The sequence below is a fragment of the Schistocerca piceifrons genome, chromosome 1, assembly GCF_021461385.2.
Source record: "Schistocerca piceifrons isolate TAMUIC-IGC-003096 chromosome 1, iqSchPice1.1, whole genome shotgun sequence".
Classification (NCBI taxonomy): domain Eukaryota; kingdom Metazoa; phylum Arthropoda; class Insecta; order Orthoptera; family Acrididae; genus Schistocerca; species Schistocerca piceifrons.
The window spans coordinates 1,039,835,275-1,039,854,222 of record NC_060138.1 but is presented as its reverse complement, the minus strand read 5'-3'; the positions used below and the strand labels follow the sequence as shown (position 1 = coordinate 1,039,854,222).

Sequence of the window (18,948 nt, the reverse complement as noted above, 5' to 3'; positions counted from 1 at the left end):
ATCGTAGATAGTTCCGGTCGTTGCTTACAGACATTTCAGTGACTTACGTTGAAGGAACCGGACGAGTGCGAATAGGAATCGCACTTAGAAGGTTCTGTACGAAATAAATTATGAGTAAAATAGTTTTAAAAAAATGGCTCTGAGCACTATGGGACTTAACATCTGAGGTCATCAGTCCCCTAGAACTTAGAACTACTTAAACCTAACTAAACTAAGGACATCACACACATTCATGCCCGAGGCAGGATTCGAACCGGCGACCGTAGCGTGTAAAATAGTTAATCTACATGTTTTGATGAGAGAGTCTGTGGGTATCAAAGTATGAGACATAAATGACGGTATCTTTTGATTGTATAGACTTAGAAGCTTATATTTTTGACACTGTCAAGGGGCCATGGAGCTTAGTAAGTGATATGCGGTTTAAATTAATACATGTACCCGTTCCAGAGAAAAGAAATCGTAGCAGATGGCCGTATCATTTGATTTCTTTGACTTAGAAGCTTAAAACTTTTTACACTTCAAACGGACCATAGACCTTATGTTTGACATAAATTTCAACTTGTTACCACGGCCGTCCCTGTGAAAAAGGAGTCTTAACGGACTGTCGGACAGACAGAGGGTTGACAACTGGCAAAACAGTATTTTTATGAGATGTAATTAAAAATTCACAATTTTTGATTTTTTTCTTTTATTTGTACTTTGAAACCTTACTCCTGGGCAAATTTCTTGATACTAGGTCAACGGAAAATACCTTATAGGCTTTGATGAGTGTGTTTGTGAGTATGACAATATGTGGCATTAATCGCCGTATCTTTTGACTGCACTGAGTTAAACTTCAAATTTTTCACACAGCCAAGTGACCTAGTGCAGCATTCAGAAAAAGTTACTTGGCCTGCCATGTCTGTACAAGACATCACGAATTCTCTTCAGTACGCACATTTGCGTTCTCCAGCTGCGTCTTCATTCTCACGTTGTCACTTTATCACTACAAACGTTTCTGCTCAAGAGCCACTACTGACATTGCGAGGAACCACCTCGAGCCGAATAATTATTAATTGATAACTTACGCAAATTAGCACGTTGCGAGCCCCCAGTAAACCAGCTATAGTAAGGGCGCAATAAGTTGGCCGCTAGCCACTAAGCACTGATCGTTAAAAGAGGGATCAATTCGGAACACTTCGTGTCGAATGTTTCAGATTTCTGCGACATTGGACACTGTAACTGCCTGACTAAGTGATTTTGTGTTGTCTGCTTCAGCGGATGATGTGCTTATGGTTCAAATGACTGAGCACTATGGGACTTAACTTCTGAGGTCATCAGTCCCCTAGAACTTAGAACTACTTAAACCTAACTAACCTAAGGACATCACACACATCCATGCCCGAGGCAGGATTCGAACTTGCGACCGTAGCGGTCGCGATGTGCTTATATTTAAATGCATTATGCAATACGAGACACGGCCACAAATGTTTCGAATGTCATTTTTCTTCAACTCATTGCGTTGTATCATAGCATCCTTAACTTGTTTAATTTTCCTTGCTAAAAATAAGTACCACATCTGGAGATGGCCATCTCTGTAATGCGCATTCTGGAGTCCATGTTGTTTCTGTGTCAAAATTTGTATCATAGAAGCTGATCGACACGAGCCATACACATTCATGAGTTCTCTGCACTGGGACACAATCGGCAAAATATTTCTCGTTCACATCCTCTAACCCCGCAGTTATCTCTCTATCCCTGACGTACGCGGCCAACTTTACTTAGCTCAAGGACGAGTTCGAAAAGTCAGTTAAAATTAAGTGCGTATTTTTGTTTGTTACTGAGCGGGAAAGCTACATTGTCATGAAGCTCTTAATGGTAGTTCATGTTTTCGCGTTCGCTATTAGATCGTGGGTGCACATTATTATGAAATACGTCTGTGAACCGCGGGCCTCATCGATACAGGGTGAATCAAAAAGGACTTTACAACTTTCCAATGATATATAAATTTATTGAGATAACTTACAGCATCGGTAGACGTCGTTTTGTAGCAAACAACTTCAAGTTTCACATTGAAGTGTCAAGTGTCATTTTGGTTCGATGTGATTACCATATGTGATACGGCAAACATCCCACAGGTTGTACTCGCCTTTTGCGACCTATCAAGTCTGCACTTGCTGAGCATTGCATTTCCACTGGACACTCAATGGAGTATGATAAGACAACAATTTTGGCCACAGCAACATCCTTTTGGGTGGAACTTCGCATGACAGACAATCTTAATAACCGTGACAATGGCTACCAGCTAGATAATGCGTGGAACCCCGTCATTTCTCAGATCTGCTCCAGACGAAGACGTCATCGTACTCCGATGGCCGCGGCAATTGACAACGCTGAAAGCAGCCGAGTTCTGCAGTTCCACCAGCGAGGGCGCTGCCGGCGGGCGGTGTGTTTCGTCTGTCAATATGATTTTGACGCATGCGCGGAATACTCGCAGCGCGCTATATATTGCGGAACGGAGGGCGTCTTCGTCAGTCTTCGATGACTCACCTGAGGATGGCTGGCAGTTGTCCAGTCGAAATATCGTGGATGGAAGCTAACGACGACCCGTTGCAAGCCCGAAATCTTTTTGAATATCCCACAGGTAATCATTTTTTTCCCAAACTCGTTGCAGCAAATTAGACGTAACGTACGAAACGGCAACGTAGATTCGATTTTTCAAGTCGGCTAAATTGTTTGGTACGGGAGGAACATACACACGGTCTTTAATGAAACTCCAGAGTAAGAAATCCAGCCGTATCAAGTCTCTGGAACGAGATGGCCATGCAATTGACCCTTCACGGCCAATCCACCGACCAGGGAAGCGATTATCGAAGAAACCTCAAACTTCGGTGAAACCATCCCACCTCGGTCATCTTCATCGATTTGTGGGATTTTTTTAAAAATTTTTGTTTGTGGCAGTTTACTATTACACAGCGTCACCGGTTCAGATTCGGTCCAACTGTCTCTGTGGACAAGTGCGAGGAGACTCAAAGCAACGGCTGAATAACAGCCGAGCAAAGCACTTTGAAGGCGTGGCGGTGGAACTTTAACGGACATAAAAACGTGGTCGTATTGGCTCTATCGTCATCATAGCCTGAATCCGAGTTCTCCAGGATGGTGAGCGGAACGGGGTTTCGGTGCCAGCGCCGTGAAACTGATTTGTGGAACTCAATAGTTATCAGCCATATCCAGATACACAATACCAGTGAGAAGTTTTCTCCATGAAGAAGAAAGGGCCGTACACTTTCAGTCTGGTACGCGCACAAAGCAAGAGTAAATTGTGGGCCTGCTTGCAGGTTCTTTAGTGTATCTGGTGCGAAATTTACGCCAAACAGTTGCAGAGTTCGTGCCATGAAACCGAAACACGCAGTGAACACACACCGGACCAGTGAAAGTAGCGCCATTATAACTGTACGCTAAGCTGGCGCTCCTGGTGGCAGAATAGGGTCCTGGTTAGTGATGGGAACAACCGAATGTAAACAATCGATTCAGTCAGTTGCAAAACAATCGATCATCTGGCTGTAGTTGTACCTACCGGCTGAATTATTCATTCATTCTTTTGAGTGAAACTGGTCTGTGGGAGCAATCAAATAAAAACAATCGATTCAGTCGGCTGGACTACTCATTCATTGTTTCCCCAGTCTGTAGGAGCAACCGAATGAAAAAAAAAATCGTTCAGTTGGTCCGACTGCTCATTCATTGTTTTGAATGAAACGCGTATGTGGGAGCAACTGAATGAAATCAATCGTGTCAATCAGTTGTACTTTTACCTCTCTGTTGGATTATTATTCATTTATTTTTTCGAGTGAAAACAATCAGAAGTTCTGCCATTTGAACCATGTACCCATTCTTTTAACTGAAACCGCTCTTTAGTGTTTTAGCTGACCGAGCTATCCATTCATTCTTCTGAGTGAAATCAGCCAGCAATACTTTAATCACTGAAATAAAGCACTGCTACATTATACTGACAGATGGTGGTCCTAGGTGAAGACGTATGTCAGAGGTATGCCAAAGTTAACATTAACAGTACACATATTTATTTACTTATGAAGTGAATGTAGTAATTTTTCCTTTCATTATTTAAAACTGATTCATACACTGTTGTGGATTAAATTGTTCCAGATGCCATTAACGTGTAACGAGTTAACCTGACTATCACAGGGGTAGGCCTTCCATCACTTAAATTGTCGACCGCAGACATAAACTTTGAAAATTCCGGACGTGTGGGTGAAACCGGATTTTCCCGGACACAAACAGTCTGTAGACGATAAGTTGGCCGATGGCCATTATGTTCTGCTGGGAGCCGGGACGTGAGAGGGGGAATGTTTCTCTATTTGCGTTTCAATGTTAACAATGCTAGCGGGAGCACGCCTCCTACCGGTCAAAAGATATAAATTACACATGAGAGTAAGAAGGATCTGTGGAAGCGCATTATAGAGCTGTTCATATTCAGATGTAGTACTAATCTGCAGTAAGGAAAATGAACGGAAATGAAATCAGTGTTATACAGTTCAATGAGTAGAAGGCAAATGACATTTAAGACATTCAGTTGTCTGGCGGGCGGGGCAGCGTCGCGGTGTATGCGGTAGTCCATTGTCGGTGGCTTCTCATTGTCTAAATAAAGAAGTATGGAAAAATACAAGTTGTTCCAAAATTGTCTTTACAACTTTGATCACATGTTTTTCAGAAATGGGGATAGGCAGAAAAGTGTGGCTTGCGGCATAATGGTCATATACACTAAGGTACTAGTAGCTTCTTAACACAGTTGAGTGAGTTAAGGTGACCATATTTTCTATAGCCAAATTCGGGACACATTAAAAAATTTTGATATTACAAAAACAGTACAAACTGAACGTAATAAATGCAAACCATCACTTTAATTGGTTATAAAAAGTACATTATTTATATTTTGAAACTTCCTGGCAGATTAAAACTGTGTGCCCGACCGAGACTCGAACTCGGGACCTTTGCCTTTCGCGGGCAAGTGCTCTACCAACTGAGCTACCGAAGCACGACTCACGCCCGGTACTCACAGCTTTACTTCTGCCAGTATCTCGTCTCCTACCTTCTAAGATGAAGGAATGTGAGCAGGCATAGAGTATTTATCAGTGCTGTAAATTTCTTCAGCAATATTATTCAACAGAATTATGAAAATAAGCAATTCTAGTTTCATCATAATTCACTCTAGTCACTAACATTGCTCTCGTAGTTTCTATAAAAAATATTGTTTAGTCACTGCTCCGTACATTACACATTTGGAAAAATGCCCTTCCAGTAACAGCATACCGTTACAGGTGAAATTCACATATAGGTGTCCGAATTACTTTTGAAAATGTTCGGAATATAGACAGAAAAATCGTGATTGTCGCGAAAAAGGAGGAGGGGGGAGCGGGGGGGGGAGGGGTCGGGATGTCACCTTAAATGAGTTCAAATGGCTCTGAGCACTATGCGACTTAACTGCTGAGGTCATCAGTCGCGTAGAACTTAGAACTAATTAAACCTAACTAACCTAAGGACATCACACACATCCATGCCCGAGGCAGGATTCGAACCTGCGACCGTAGCGGTCACGCGGTTCCAGACTGAAGCGCCTTTAACCGCACGGCCACACCGGCCGGCCTTAAATGAGTGCATCGTCTGTAGCACACAGGTTATCTAAGCGATATTCCAGTTCCATGTCCGGCCTAGGATGTCCTTATTAAAGTGTGCTATTGCTGCTCTGATGCGAGCTCACAGTTCGTGGAAGTCCTGCCCGAAGAAAAAATTGTAATGGAGTTCCGCAGGACCGGGTGTCAGATCTGGTGTTTACAAACCATTCCACACACTGTGCCAACTGCTGGAGGTTGCTCAGTGAATAACTACCATGGGTAAATAAGCAAAAAAACAGCTCTAGGTGTGTGTGAACATTATGCCGCAACCCAGACGTTTCTACGTATTCTCTTTTTTAAAATATACGTGATCAGAGGTGTAAGGACAAACTTGGAACATACTGTATGCGTATAGGAGAGCGGCTAAAAGCACTTACCGCTGCGTTTTTAATAGGCGAAAATGAAGAAACTGTATATGGTTAGGTCTTCTTTTAATGATTTTTAATTAAGGTTTATTACAATATATTTCCAGTCAATCGAATTTCCAAAGGCATGAAGAAATGTTCAGGTTTATCCCGGACAGTTGTATAAAAATCCCTCCAGCATGCCTTTGTAGGCCCTCAAAACTAGGACCAGATGTGCACAAATGCAAAATCATTTGAATATTCAGCCACTTATTTGTGTGAAAGCTAAATATTTTGGACAGAAAAACACGTCACCAGTTACGTACGTACGCCCGACATTTTCGCTTTTACAGGTAGTGTCATAGCTATTAAAAATTCACAAGCACAAATTTTGAGGACTATCTGTATGGCCTCAAGGAATCTGTATGGGGCTATGAAAGATTATTTAATATTTATTACTCCACTTTAAAATCGTATTATATGAAAAAGTTTTTTATTTAAATATCTATTTTCTATTTTTTAGTCTTGTGTGTGTGAAATTTTTCAGTTGATTTCAAACATTTTGATGAGATTACAACAAGAGTTGTAAACTTCAGAATTATTTCAGTTTCTCTTCAAATGAGTCAACCAATATATTGCTACCTCGTAGACATACCTTTCGAGAAAACGACTAGTGTAAAAACTAGAAAGAATCGAGCTCACAGGGAAGCTTAGCAGCAATCGTCCTTCAGTGCGAAATATTGGTGACTGGAACAAGGAAACAGGGAAACAGTAGTGGTACACCAAGTGCCTACTCTCCGTCACACACAAGAAAAGAGAATGAGTTAATATCACATTGTTATCCAGTTCTGAGCTAAGTTGAAAGTTTCAAGTCTATAGCTTATCGGGAAGTTAGTTTAAAATCAGTTGCAAAGTTTGTACCGAACAGACAGACCGACCGAAAAACAAAGTACCCTCCGCCACACAACAGACTCGAAGGAGAATTAATATTGCAGTGTCATCCAGTTATTGCACCAAATACTTACTCTCCGCCACACACCAGAAAAGAAAGCGAGGTAATATTGCATTGTCATCCAGTTCCGAGTTAACGTTGAAAATTTCAAGTCTTTAGCTTATCGGGAAGTTAGTTTAAAATTAATTGCAAAATTTGTGCCGAACAGACAGTACCCTCCGCCACACATCAGACTCGAAAGCGAGTTAATATTATACAGTATTATTCATTTCTGAGCTATGTTGAAAGCTTAAAGTCTCTAGCTTAACGGAAACTAGTTTAAAATCAATTGAAAAATTTGTATCGAAAAAACAAATAAGAAACCGACCTAATGAAAACGTGTTAAAAAGTGATTGTTCATTTATATATACACAAATGTACGGTGCAGCACCAAATATTAAACTTTTAAAACCAACCAAAAATTTATATTTAATGTCGCAAGTACGAAAGTTCGTATTTCAGTACGAAAAGATACACATATTGACCGCACGTTATTTTTAGAAGTATACTTTTTATTCACGTCTCCTTGATAATAAGATACTTTATTTGTCTCTAAAAGAGTTGTCAGCCCTAGTCATGTTTCATGTATAACCGAAAAGGCTGAAAAAATATGTAAATAAAATCTCTCAAACCCGGTGAATGAATGAAAACATCATATAACGTCCGTAACCGACGGAGACACGTTTCAATCGGTTGTCTCACACTGAATGAAACCACTCCAACACGGTGAGTCAGTGAAAACATTCATGTAGCTGACATGGCCGCTGAGACCAGTTTCATTCGGGTGTTTCATTCGACTAAAAAAAAAAAACAACTGAACGAGAAAAAAAAACCAACGACTGACCAATTGAATGCCAAAAGCAGTCGATTGTCGCCGCGCGGTGTAGCCGTTTGCTCTTGTCACCGTTCGCGCGGCTACCCCCGTCGGGGGCTCGAGTCCTCCCTCGGGCATGGGTGTGTTTGTTGTCCTTAGCGTAAGTTAGTAGTGCGTAAGCCTAGGGACCGATGACCCTCAGCAGTTTGGTCCCATAGTCCTTACCGCAAATTTCCAAAATTTGCAGTCGATTGTCCCATCGCTAGAACTGACGCAATACGTGAATCCAACTTGAGGTTGTTGGCTATAAAATGACATACCTACCGATTCTGTAAGTTATCTCAAAAAAATTTTATATCGTTCCAGAGTTGTAAAGTCCTTTTTGACTCACCTTGTGCTTGACGACCACTGACATGGAGAATTTTGCATGCCGCCAGGTGAGGTCCGCCTGCAGAAGCCACTGCGGGAGCTGTTGTCGGTGACGCACGCTCACCAGCCCATCGTGCTGACCGTGGTTGCCGAGGAGGTGAAGACCGACATCCAGGAGCCGGCGGCGCTGTCCGCCACCGCAGAGATAGCGCTGTTGCTTTCGCCACCCGAGAACTCGCCACCGTACTTCGAGACCACGAGGTTTGCTGATTGCCACTGCCCCACTTAACCACTAGCTTTTATGTCTGCACTTTGATCTATTGTAATATCCATGAGAGAGTTATTCACTTTTTTGATGCCCCATGGGGGCAGGGGTAGGCTGGCAGCGGCACAATTCGCCGCTCTTCATCGAAGAGAGTACATAAAATACCATACCAAAACATTACATAAGCAAAATACCGGGATCAAAGATTAAATGTACACATGAGAAGGACAAAGCAATTGGAGTTAAAATATTCAAAAGAAGGGGCAGTTGGATGAGGCACATTTACATAAAATCCACATCAAGTTAAATTGGTACTCGATGAAGATGTAGCACTTTAACACTGGCGGCACGAACAGCACAATTAAAAACGGCGTTCACAGTATGAGACGACGACACTGAACACACACAGAAGGGGGGGGGGGGGGGGGGGCTGGCTGGCAGCAGCGTAATATGATGCTCTACAGCCTACAGAAAAGTTAAAAAACATAATGAGAATAGAAACAAACGAGAAGAACAGGCGATAAAACGGCGACATTGTAAAAAACTGTACAATGGCGCAAAGTTGTGGAATTTAAAACATGATGCGAATGATGACACACAAGTAGCAGACAGGCACAATTAAAAAAACAAAGTGACACTCTGGTTTCTGTTCGCGCGAGATAAAAAAACACAACTAGCGACAGTGTGACGGCTGTTCGCAACATTCACAGGGGACGCACAACACTGAACACTCACTTACAACAGTACTAGACAGCTGACACGGCGACAGATGGGGGGGAAGGTCTGTGAGGGGGAAAAGGGGGAGAAGAGAGGAAAAGAAAAAAAGGTGGAGCTGATGGAGGGAGGGGATATAGAAAAGAGGGGAGGAGCGGTTATTCACATTTTCACGCATCCATTTATTTGTTTTGTCACCTTTGGTCTAAATGGGAAGTTACACACAATCTGATTAAACGTATACGGATACTCCTGTGAAGCACGGAAGTGACCATTGTACGAGGGACCTTCAATAAGTACCGCGACACATTTTTTCTCGGCCAATTACGGTTGAAAAAATGCAGAATTTCTTGTGGGAATGGGGGAACATTCTCGCTTCAGCTCCTGTGATTTAATGAAGTTCCGATAGGCAATGGCGCTATTATACGTAGCCTTCAAAATAGATGCTGTAACGGAGGTGCGTTCCACGCAGCGATATGTCACTGAGTTTCTTTTGGCAGAAGACCAGAGCTTCGCAGATGTTCATAGGCGCTTGCAGAATGTCTGTGGAGAACTGGGAGTGACCAAAAGCACGATGAGTCGTTCAGCGAGGCACCTGTCATTTTCGCAACTAGGTCGCCCGCATCTGTCCGATCTCCTACACCCCGACCGGCCGCACAGAGGTGTGACTCCTACAGTGTTGGGGACTTCCCCATGTTCGTCGCCACAAAAATGCAAACGAACTTCACTTCTCCATGACAACGCAAGGCCTCATACAAGTCTGCGCACCCGATAGGAGCTCACAAAATTTCATTGGACTGTTCATCTTCATCCGCCCTACAGCCTGCATCTCGCACCTTCCGATTTCCATCTGATTCACCCAATGAAGGATGCGCTCCGCGGGAAGCAATGCGTGAGCGACGAGGTGGTCACTGATGCAGCAAGACGTTGGCTCCAAAATCGACCGGTAGAATGGTACCATGAGGGCATACAAGCCCTCCCAGTAAGGTGGCGTAAGCCGTCGCGCAGAACAGGAATTATGTTGAGAAATAGACAGTGGAAGGGGAACCGAGGAGAGTTGTCAAGATCTGGGAGGAATTAAAGGAAATGGCCAAACACAGACATGAATGGCAAGCTCTCCTGAATGCTTTTTGCCCCATAGGAGTCAAATGAATCAAAAGAGTGGGGAATAATATGGTTTGTTGGAACCCTGAATAAAACCAACCTGGTTTCAGAAAAAAATGTGTTGTCGTACTTATTGAACGTCCCTTGTATGTTAAGAGACGGGTACCCGCCAGTATAAAAGGAGATGGGGAGTATTGTGTAGTCAATAGGGCGCAGTAGCGGCAGGATGGGTCGGTTAGAAGAGCTCAGTAACTTCGAATGTCATTGGAAGTCATCTGAGTAACAAATTCGTAAGCGACATTTCGACCCTTCTAAAGATGTCCAAGTCGATTGTTGTTGGCGTGATTCTGAAGTGGAAACCCGAAGGAACAGCCACAGTGAAACCATTACTGTTAAGGGTGATTGTAACAACTCGCATGAAAGCAGAGGAATGAATGACTTGTGAGTTCAAAAGTGCTACCAGCAGTCCAGCTAGCACAATGACAGTGTGAAGGAAGTTAAAAAGAATAGGGTACAAGGGTCAAGCAGCTTCTCATGTGAGCCACACATTGCTGTACTCAGTGCCAAGCGATGCTCGAGGTGGTGGAAATAGTGACGCCACTGGACAGTGGATCACTGGAAACGAGTGATTTGGAGTAACGAGTCACGTTACATAGTGTGACAATCGGTTGGAAGGGTTTGGGTTTGACGAAATCTAGAAAACATTTCCTACCATCGTTTGCAGTGCCAATAGTCAATTGTGCTGTCATGGTATGGGTGTGCCACGGCAAAGTATTAAAAATAAAAAAATTACATTTAAACTAATTAACTTAATGCCAATAAAAGCCTTTTGATTAGATTTAGAAAAATAAAAAAACCTTGGTACATTTGACAAGATTCGAACCCTCGACCTTCTACACGTTAATTTTACACACTAACCACTATGCTTCACCAAGCTGTTGTATTTATGACTCTGGTGTCCCAATGGCAACAATTGACAGCCTTCAAAAGTTCGGTTTCACTCAATGTCGTGCGAAGCTTATCTAATGTAAGCCAATCTCGATAATTGTAATAACTGTATAAATAACGCTGATTCGCGTCTTGTGCGGAAGAATCGAGCAGTGTTTGGTTAGTACTGTGGATGAAATGTGCGTATTTCGTTAATATCGTTGTGTATGCGAATGTATGTACACTAAAGAGTCAAAGAAACTGGTATAGCCATCCATATTCAAATATAAAGATATGTAAACAGGTAGAATACAGCGCTGCGGTCGGCATTGCCTATATAAGACACTAAGTATCTGGCGCAGTTGTTCATCTCAGATGTGCCTAGATTTACCAGCAACGAAGAGATTCGAGTAGTGTTGGGACATCCCACTATATATCAAATCATCAAACAAAAATCAACCTCATTCTACAATGCATGCCATACTCACCATTCCATCTCATCAGCTAACTCGAATAACACACCCATCACCACCATCCATCGGCAGTTTAGATGACAAACAGAAACTATCAGCATATAGCAAACAAAAAGTAACTTCACAACCATCTAAATCGCCACCTCCACCAACATCATAATTCGAGGACAGAATCCCCAAGCCATTACTCACCACTAAGCGATATTCGTTATTTCAGGTTAGTCATGCGGAAGACAGAGCGTCAAAGGACGCCGGATCTTCCTATACAAAATGGGTGTAGACCCAGCCAATTCGATGTCCGCAGTTGTTAGATCGGTTACTGTTGCTACAATGGCGGGTTAGCAAGATTTAAGTGAGTTTGAACGTGGTGTTACAGTTGGCGCACGAAGTATCGATGAAGTGCGGATTTTCGTGTACGGCCATTTCACGAGTGTTCCTTGAATATCAGGAATCAGATAAAACATCACATCTTCACATCTTCGACATCGCTGCGGCGAAAAAGATCTTGCAGGAACGGGACCAACGAAGACTGAAGAGGATCGTTCCATGTGACAGAAGTGCAACCCTTTAGATTTCAATGCTGTGTCATCAACAAGTGTCAGCGTGCGAACCCTCAACGAAACAACATCGCTTTGGGCTTTTGGAGCCGAAGGTCCAGTAGGGTACTCTTGATGACTGCACGACACAAAGCTTTACGCCTCGCCTCGGTCTGCCATCACCGACATTGGACTGTTGATGACTATAAACATGTTGCCTGATCGGAAGAGTCTCGTTTCAGATTGTATCTGGCGGATGGACGTGTATGGCTATGGAGACAAACTCATGAATCCATGGACCCTGCATGTCAGTAGGGAACTGTTCAGGCTGGTGGAGGCTCTGTGGCCGGCCGGAGTGGCCGAGCGGTTAAAGGCTCTACAGTCTGGAACCGCACGACCGCTACGGTCGCAGGTTCGAATCCTGCCTCGGGCATGGATGTGTGTGATGTCCTAAGGTTAGTTAGGTTTAAGTAGTTCTAAGTTCTAGGGGACTTATGACCACAGCAGTTGAGTCCCATAGTGCTCAGAGCCATTTGAACCATTTGAGGCTCTGTAATGATGTCGGGCGTGTGCAATTGGACTGGTATGGGACCACAGATACTTCTAGATACGACTCTGACAGGTGACACGTACATAAGCATCCTGTCTGATCACCTGCGTCCATTCAATGATAATTAAATCAAGACCTTAAGCTGTCGACAGGCGTTGATAGACATCAATGGGGCAGCTGAAAACGTGTGCCCTGACCAGAACTCGAACGTGGGATCTCCTGCTTACATGGCAGACGCTCTATCCATCTGAGCCACCGATAGCACAGAGGATTGGTTGGTTGGTTGGTTTGGGGAAGGAGACCAGACAGCGTGGTCATAGGTCTCATCGGATTAGGGAAGGATTGGGAAGGAACTCGGCCATGCCCTTTCAGAGGAACCATCCCGGCATTTGCCTGGAGTGATTTAGGAAAATCACGGAAAACTAAATCAGGATGGCCGGACGCGGGATTGAACCGTCGTCCTCCCGAATGCGAGTCCAGTGTCTAACCACTGCGCAGCACAGAGGACAGCGCGTCTGCAGGGACTTATCCCGTGCAAGCTCCCCGTGAGACCCACATTCCCAACTCAATGGCCACACACTACATTCGTAGTGCCCCTGCCCATTATACTCATTACTCGCGGAAGACAATCTTACCGAGTACCGTAAGAGACCGGGAAATGTGTGTGCATCCGCACAGAAGAAGGTCAATGGCCGGCTAGCCTTAACTGTATGAAGATGGTATCGATTCTTTCGGACGGCGACTACAGCCGTAATGAAATAATGGAATTATTCACAGATGCGAATATAGACGACCGTCAGCTGTACCCTCTCCGCCAATTCATTTCTGTATACAGAGAACAACAATGGTCCTACCACATTTCCCTGGGGCACTCCTGACGATAACCTTGTCTCTGATGAACACTAAAAATGGTTCAAATGCCTCTGAGCACTATCAGACTTAACATCTGAGGTCATCAGTCCCCTAAAACTTAGAACTACTTAAACCTAACTAACCTAAGAAAATCACACACATCCATGCCTGAGGCAGGATTCGAACTTGCGACCGTAGCGGTCGCGCGGATCCAGACTGAAACACCTAGAACCGCTCGGCCACACGGGCCAACTGATGAACACTCACCATCGAGGACAACATACTGGGTTCTATTACTTAAGAACTCTTCGAGCCACTCACGTATCAGTGAACTTATTCCATATGCTCGTACCTTCATTAACTGCCTGCCCTGAGGCACCGTGTTAAACACCGTCCGGAAATTTAAAAATACGGAATCTGCCTGTTGCCCTTCATTCATAGTTCGCAGTATATCATGCGAGAAAAGGGCAGTGAGGTTTCAGGTCAGAAGGGTGTTCTGAACACAATTTCGACACAAAGCAGCTCAATAGGCTGTGGAGTGGAAGGGGTAGACTAGCGATAGAACAGTGCATCACCATTGACTAGACACTCATTTATTGAACACATGTCAGGTATTACCCAAAAGTAACTATCAGTACAAATTACAAAATAATATTCTTTTCCTTTAAGTCACTCAAACATTTAAACAGGCAAATAGCAATCATTTAACTGAAAACCTTTTAAGAAAGCAAGTCTAGAAAATTTGAATGATGAGTTAAAATCATATTTAAATAGGCTCTGACCGAGCACATACACTCCTGGAAATGGAAAAAAGAACACATTGACACCGGTGTGTCAGACCCACCATACTTGCTCCGGACACTGCGAGAGGGCTGTACAAGCAATGATCACACGCACGGCACAGCGGACACACCAGGAACCGCGGTGTTGGCCGCCGAATGGCGCTAGCTGCGCAGCATTTGTGCACCGCCGCCGTCAGTGTCAGCCAGTTTGCCGTGGCATACGGAGCTCCATCGCAGTCTTTAACACTGGTAGCATGCCGCGACAGCGTGGGCGTGAACCGTATGTGCAGTTGACGGACTTTGAGCGAGGGCGTATAGTGGGCATGCGGGAGGCCGGGTAGACGTACCGCCGAATTGCTCAACACGTGGGGCGTGAGGTCTCCACAGTACATCGATGTTGTCGCCAATGGTCGGCGGAAGGTGCACGTGCCCGTCGACCTGGGATCGGACCGCAGCGACGCACGGATGCACGCCAAGACCGTAGGATCCTACGCAGTGCCGTAGGGGACCGCACCGCCACTTCCCAGCAAGTTAGGGACACTGTTGCTCCTGGGGTATCGGCGAGGACCATTCGCAACCGTCTCCATGAAGCTGGGCTACGGTCCCGCACACCGTTAGGCCGTCTTCCGCTCACGCCCCAACATCGTGCAGCCCGCCTCCAGTGGTGTCGCGACAGGCGTGAATGGAGGGACGAATGGAGATGTGTCGTCTTCAGCGATGAGAGTCGCTTCTGCCTTGGTGCCAATGATGGTCGTATGCGTGTTTGGCGCAGTGCAGGTGAGCGCCACAATCAGGACTGCATACGACCGAGGCACACAGGGTCAACACCCGGCATCATGGTGTGGGGAGCGATCTCCTACACTGGCCGTACACCACTGGTGATCGTCGAGGGGACACTGAATAGTGCACGGTACATCCAAACCGTCATCGAACCCATCGTTCTACCATTCCTAGACCGGCAAGGGAACTTGCTGTTCCAACAGGACAATGCACATCCGCATGTATCCCGTGCCACCCAACGTGCTCTAGAAGGTGTAAGTCAACTACCCTGGCCAGCAAGATCTCCGGATCTGTCCCCCATTGAGCATGTTTGGGACTGGATGAAGCGTCGTCTCACGCGGTCTGCACGTCCAGCACGAACGCTGGTCCAACTGAGGCGCCAGGTGGAAATGGCATGGCAAGCCGTTCCACAGGACTACATCCAGCATCTCTACGATCGTCTCCATGGGAGAATAGCAGCCTGCATTGCTGCGAAAGGTGGATATACACTGTACTAGTGCCGACATTGTGCATGCTCTGTTGCCTGTGTCTATGTGCCTGTGGTTCTGTCAGTGTGATCATGTGATGTATCTGACCCCAGGAATGTGTCAATAAAGTTTCCCCTTCCTGGGACAATGAATTCACGGTGTTCTTATTTCAATTTCCAGGAGTGTATTTGAAAACGAAATACTTCCTTTAAGGAACCAGCGATCAAAATTAATTACATAATCCTCAACAACCATATTACATCCAAGACATTTAAGATTAAACAATAATATATAACATCAGAGAGCTGCAGTCCCAAGTTTTAAGCAGCACGTTTCAGGTGGACTGCACTGAAACAGTACAATACAAGTCCCTCAGAGGATCTACCCACACAGGAAGTTATTGTCGCAATGGACAAAATATCAACATCATTCCATATACAGACCTAAAACAAACTAAAAGCTCTCTTAAGTTTGGTACAGTTAATGCCCTTTCAACATAACATACATCACAAGTCTAGCCTTAGGACGGCACCGACACCCCGCAATTTAGCACGCAAAAAACTACAGTGATGCACTCATCACGTATCCTTACAAAATCCAAGAACAGGGAGCCGGCTCCCCAATAGCGGAACATTTAACCACGCGCAGCGTGCGGGTTTGCAGGATGCTGATCTCGCCCTTAACCTCTACACCAGTTCAAATACTAGTCAGCCTACAATCTTGAACCACCACACACATTCTTTTATTTACTGCATAGAAAGCCAATGTGATAGGCAAACAGACCAGCATATGATAAAAGCTTAAGCAATTTCCTTACTAGACAATCCTTATGAATATTAGCCGTATTTTTTTAAAAAAACGTGAGAACACCCACAATCAATAGACAAACAACGCCAATCATAAGGACAGTAGCACATAAGTAAGTAACAATGGTAACTTCTACTTAAATTGGCTACAAATCAGCGTGTGATTTAACACACCATAGAACAGTCTTTACAACATAACCATCAATACAATAGCAAATTACTCACACGTGTACTCCTCCACCATTTCGATACGCAAAGCCATAGACAAAACGTGGAGATCGTATCACTTAGACCAACATAATGGTGCTCCCTCAGTTACGCCAAATAACTGACTCCCTTAGTTGCACAGCAAAGAACCAGACCTAATGAAACCACCACAGTTTTCGCCTCTAAATTGTCACAGTACAAGTGAGACTCAATCACAATGTAATTTTACATCACCAGTTCCCGTATAGTCAGTACAAGCGCCTGATTTTCACCCGTTTATAACGGCAGGCAGCAACATCGTACGGAAAAGAGCGTAGACACAAGCTCTTATCAATTTTCTTCTCCGAAAGCAGCCACCGCAACTCGCGGGAGTCACTGGGACATCCAATGCAAAAATCGTTACTCCTTCACACAAATTACAGGACGCCCGCTTCCCGCTGCTTGCTACGGCGGCTTCCGTTCAGAGTTAACTTGTATATCTCCATGCAATAGGTCCGGTCCCACACTCGCTGCGTCAACCCGACAACCGTCTTCCACCACGTCCCGGAGCACACCCCCAAGGGACCTCGCCTCGTTACTCCTCGCGTAGGCCCCAGAGGGCGCTGCTTACCGCCCTGACCGTGGCAGGAAAGATAAACCACCAGAGTGGCACTATCTATATGAGCCGCCACGGCTCAGGGAGTATGAGCTTAAAGCGAGCGATGCTTTCTAAAACCATGCTGATTCGTGGACAAAAACTTCTCAGTCTCAGGAAACTTTATTATATTCAAACTGGGAATATGTTCAAGGATTCTGCAGCAAACCGAAGATAGGGATACTGGTTTTTTTTTTTTTTTTCAGACGATGTTCACTCCCATTATACAGGGTGTTACAAGAAGGTACGGCCAAACTTTCAGGAAACATTCCTCACACACAAAGAAAGAAAATATGTTATGTGGACATGTGTCCGGAAACGCTTACTTTCCATGTTAGAGCTCATTTTATTACTTCTCTTCAAATCACATTAATCATGGAATGGAAACAGCAACAGAACGTACCAGCGTGACTTCAAACACTTTGTTACAGGAAATGTTCAAAATGTCCTCCGTTAGCGAGGATACATGCATCCACCCTCCGTCGCATGGAATCCCTAATGCGCCGATGCAGCCCTGGAGAATGGCGTATTGTATCACAGCCGTCCACAACACGAGCACGAAGAGTCTCTACATTTGGTACCGGGGTTGCGTAGACAAGAGCTTTCAAATGCCCCCATAAATGAAAGTCAAGAGGGTTGAGGTCAGGAGAGCGTGGAGGCGATGGAATTGGTCCGCCTCTACCAATCCATCGGTCACCGAATCTGTTGTTGAGAAGCGTACGAACACTTCGACTGAAATGTGCAGGAGCTCCATCGTGCATGAACCACATGTTGTGTCGTACTTGTAAAGGCTCATGTTCTAGCTGCTCAGGTAGAGTTTCCCGTATGAAATCATGATAACGTGCTCCATTGAGCGTAGGTGGAAGAACATGGGGCACAATCAAGACATCACCAACAATGCCTGCCCAAACGTTCACAGAAAATCTGTGTTGATGACGTGATTGCACAACTGCGTGCGGATTCTCGTCAGCCCACACATGTTGATTGTGAAGATTTGCAATTTGATCACGTTGTAATGAAGCCTCATCCGTAAAGAGAACATTTGCACTGAAATGAGGACTGACACATTGTTGGATGAACCATTCGCAGAAGTGTACCCATGGAGGCCAATCAGCTGCTGATAGTGCCTGCACACGCTGTACATGGTACGGAAACAACTGGTTCTCCCGTAGAACTCTCCATACAGTGACGTGGTCAACGTTACCTTGTACAGCAGCCACTTCTCTGACGCTGACATTAGGTTTATCGTCAACTGCACGAAGAATTGCCTCGTCCATTGCAGGTGTCCTCGTCGTTCTAGGTCTTGTCCAGTCGCGAATCATAGGCTGGAATGTTCCGTGCTCCCTAAGACGCCGATCAATTGCTTCGAACGTCTTCCTGTCGGGACACCTTCGTTCTGGAAATCTGTCTCGATACAAACGTACCGTGCCACGGTTATTGCCCCGTGCTAATCCATACATCGAATGGGCATCTGCCAACTCCGCATTTGTAAACATTGCACTGACTGCAAAACCACGTTCGTGATGAACACTAACCTGTTGATGCTACGTACTGATGTGCTTCATGCTAGTACTGTAGAGCAATGAGTCGCATTTCAACACAAGCACCGAAGTCAACATTACCTTCCCTCAATTGGGCCAACTGGCGGTGAATCAAGGAAGTAC

The 18,948-nt window shown here is 44.8% G+C and overlaps 1 protein-coding gene across 1 annotated transcript in view; it reads left to right on the top strand.

Annotated features, from left to right (window-relative positions):
- The window catches only part of LOC124777398 (cadherin-86C-like), a 286,282-nt gene that overhangs the window by 80,034 nt on the left and 187,300 nt on the right, over positions 1 to 18,948 (top strand). Inside the window, exon 8 of the mRNA XM_047252795.1 lies at positions 8,256 to 8,448. Coding sequence (XP_047108751.1) covers positions 8,256 to 8,448 — 193 coding nt within the window. The remainder of the gene's footprint in view (positions 1 to 8,255; positions 8,449 to 18,948) is intronic.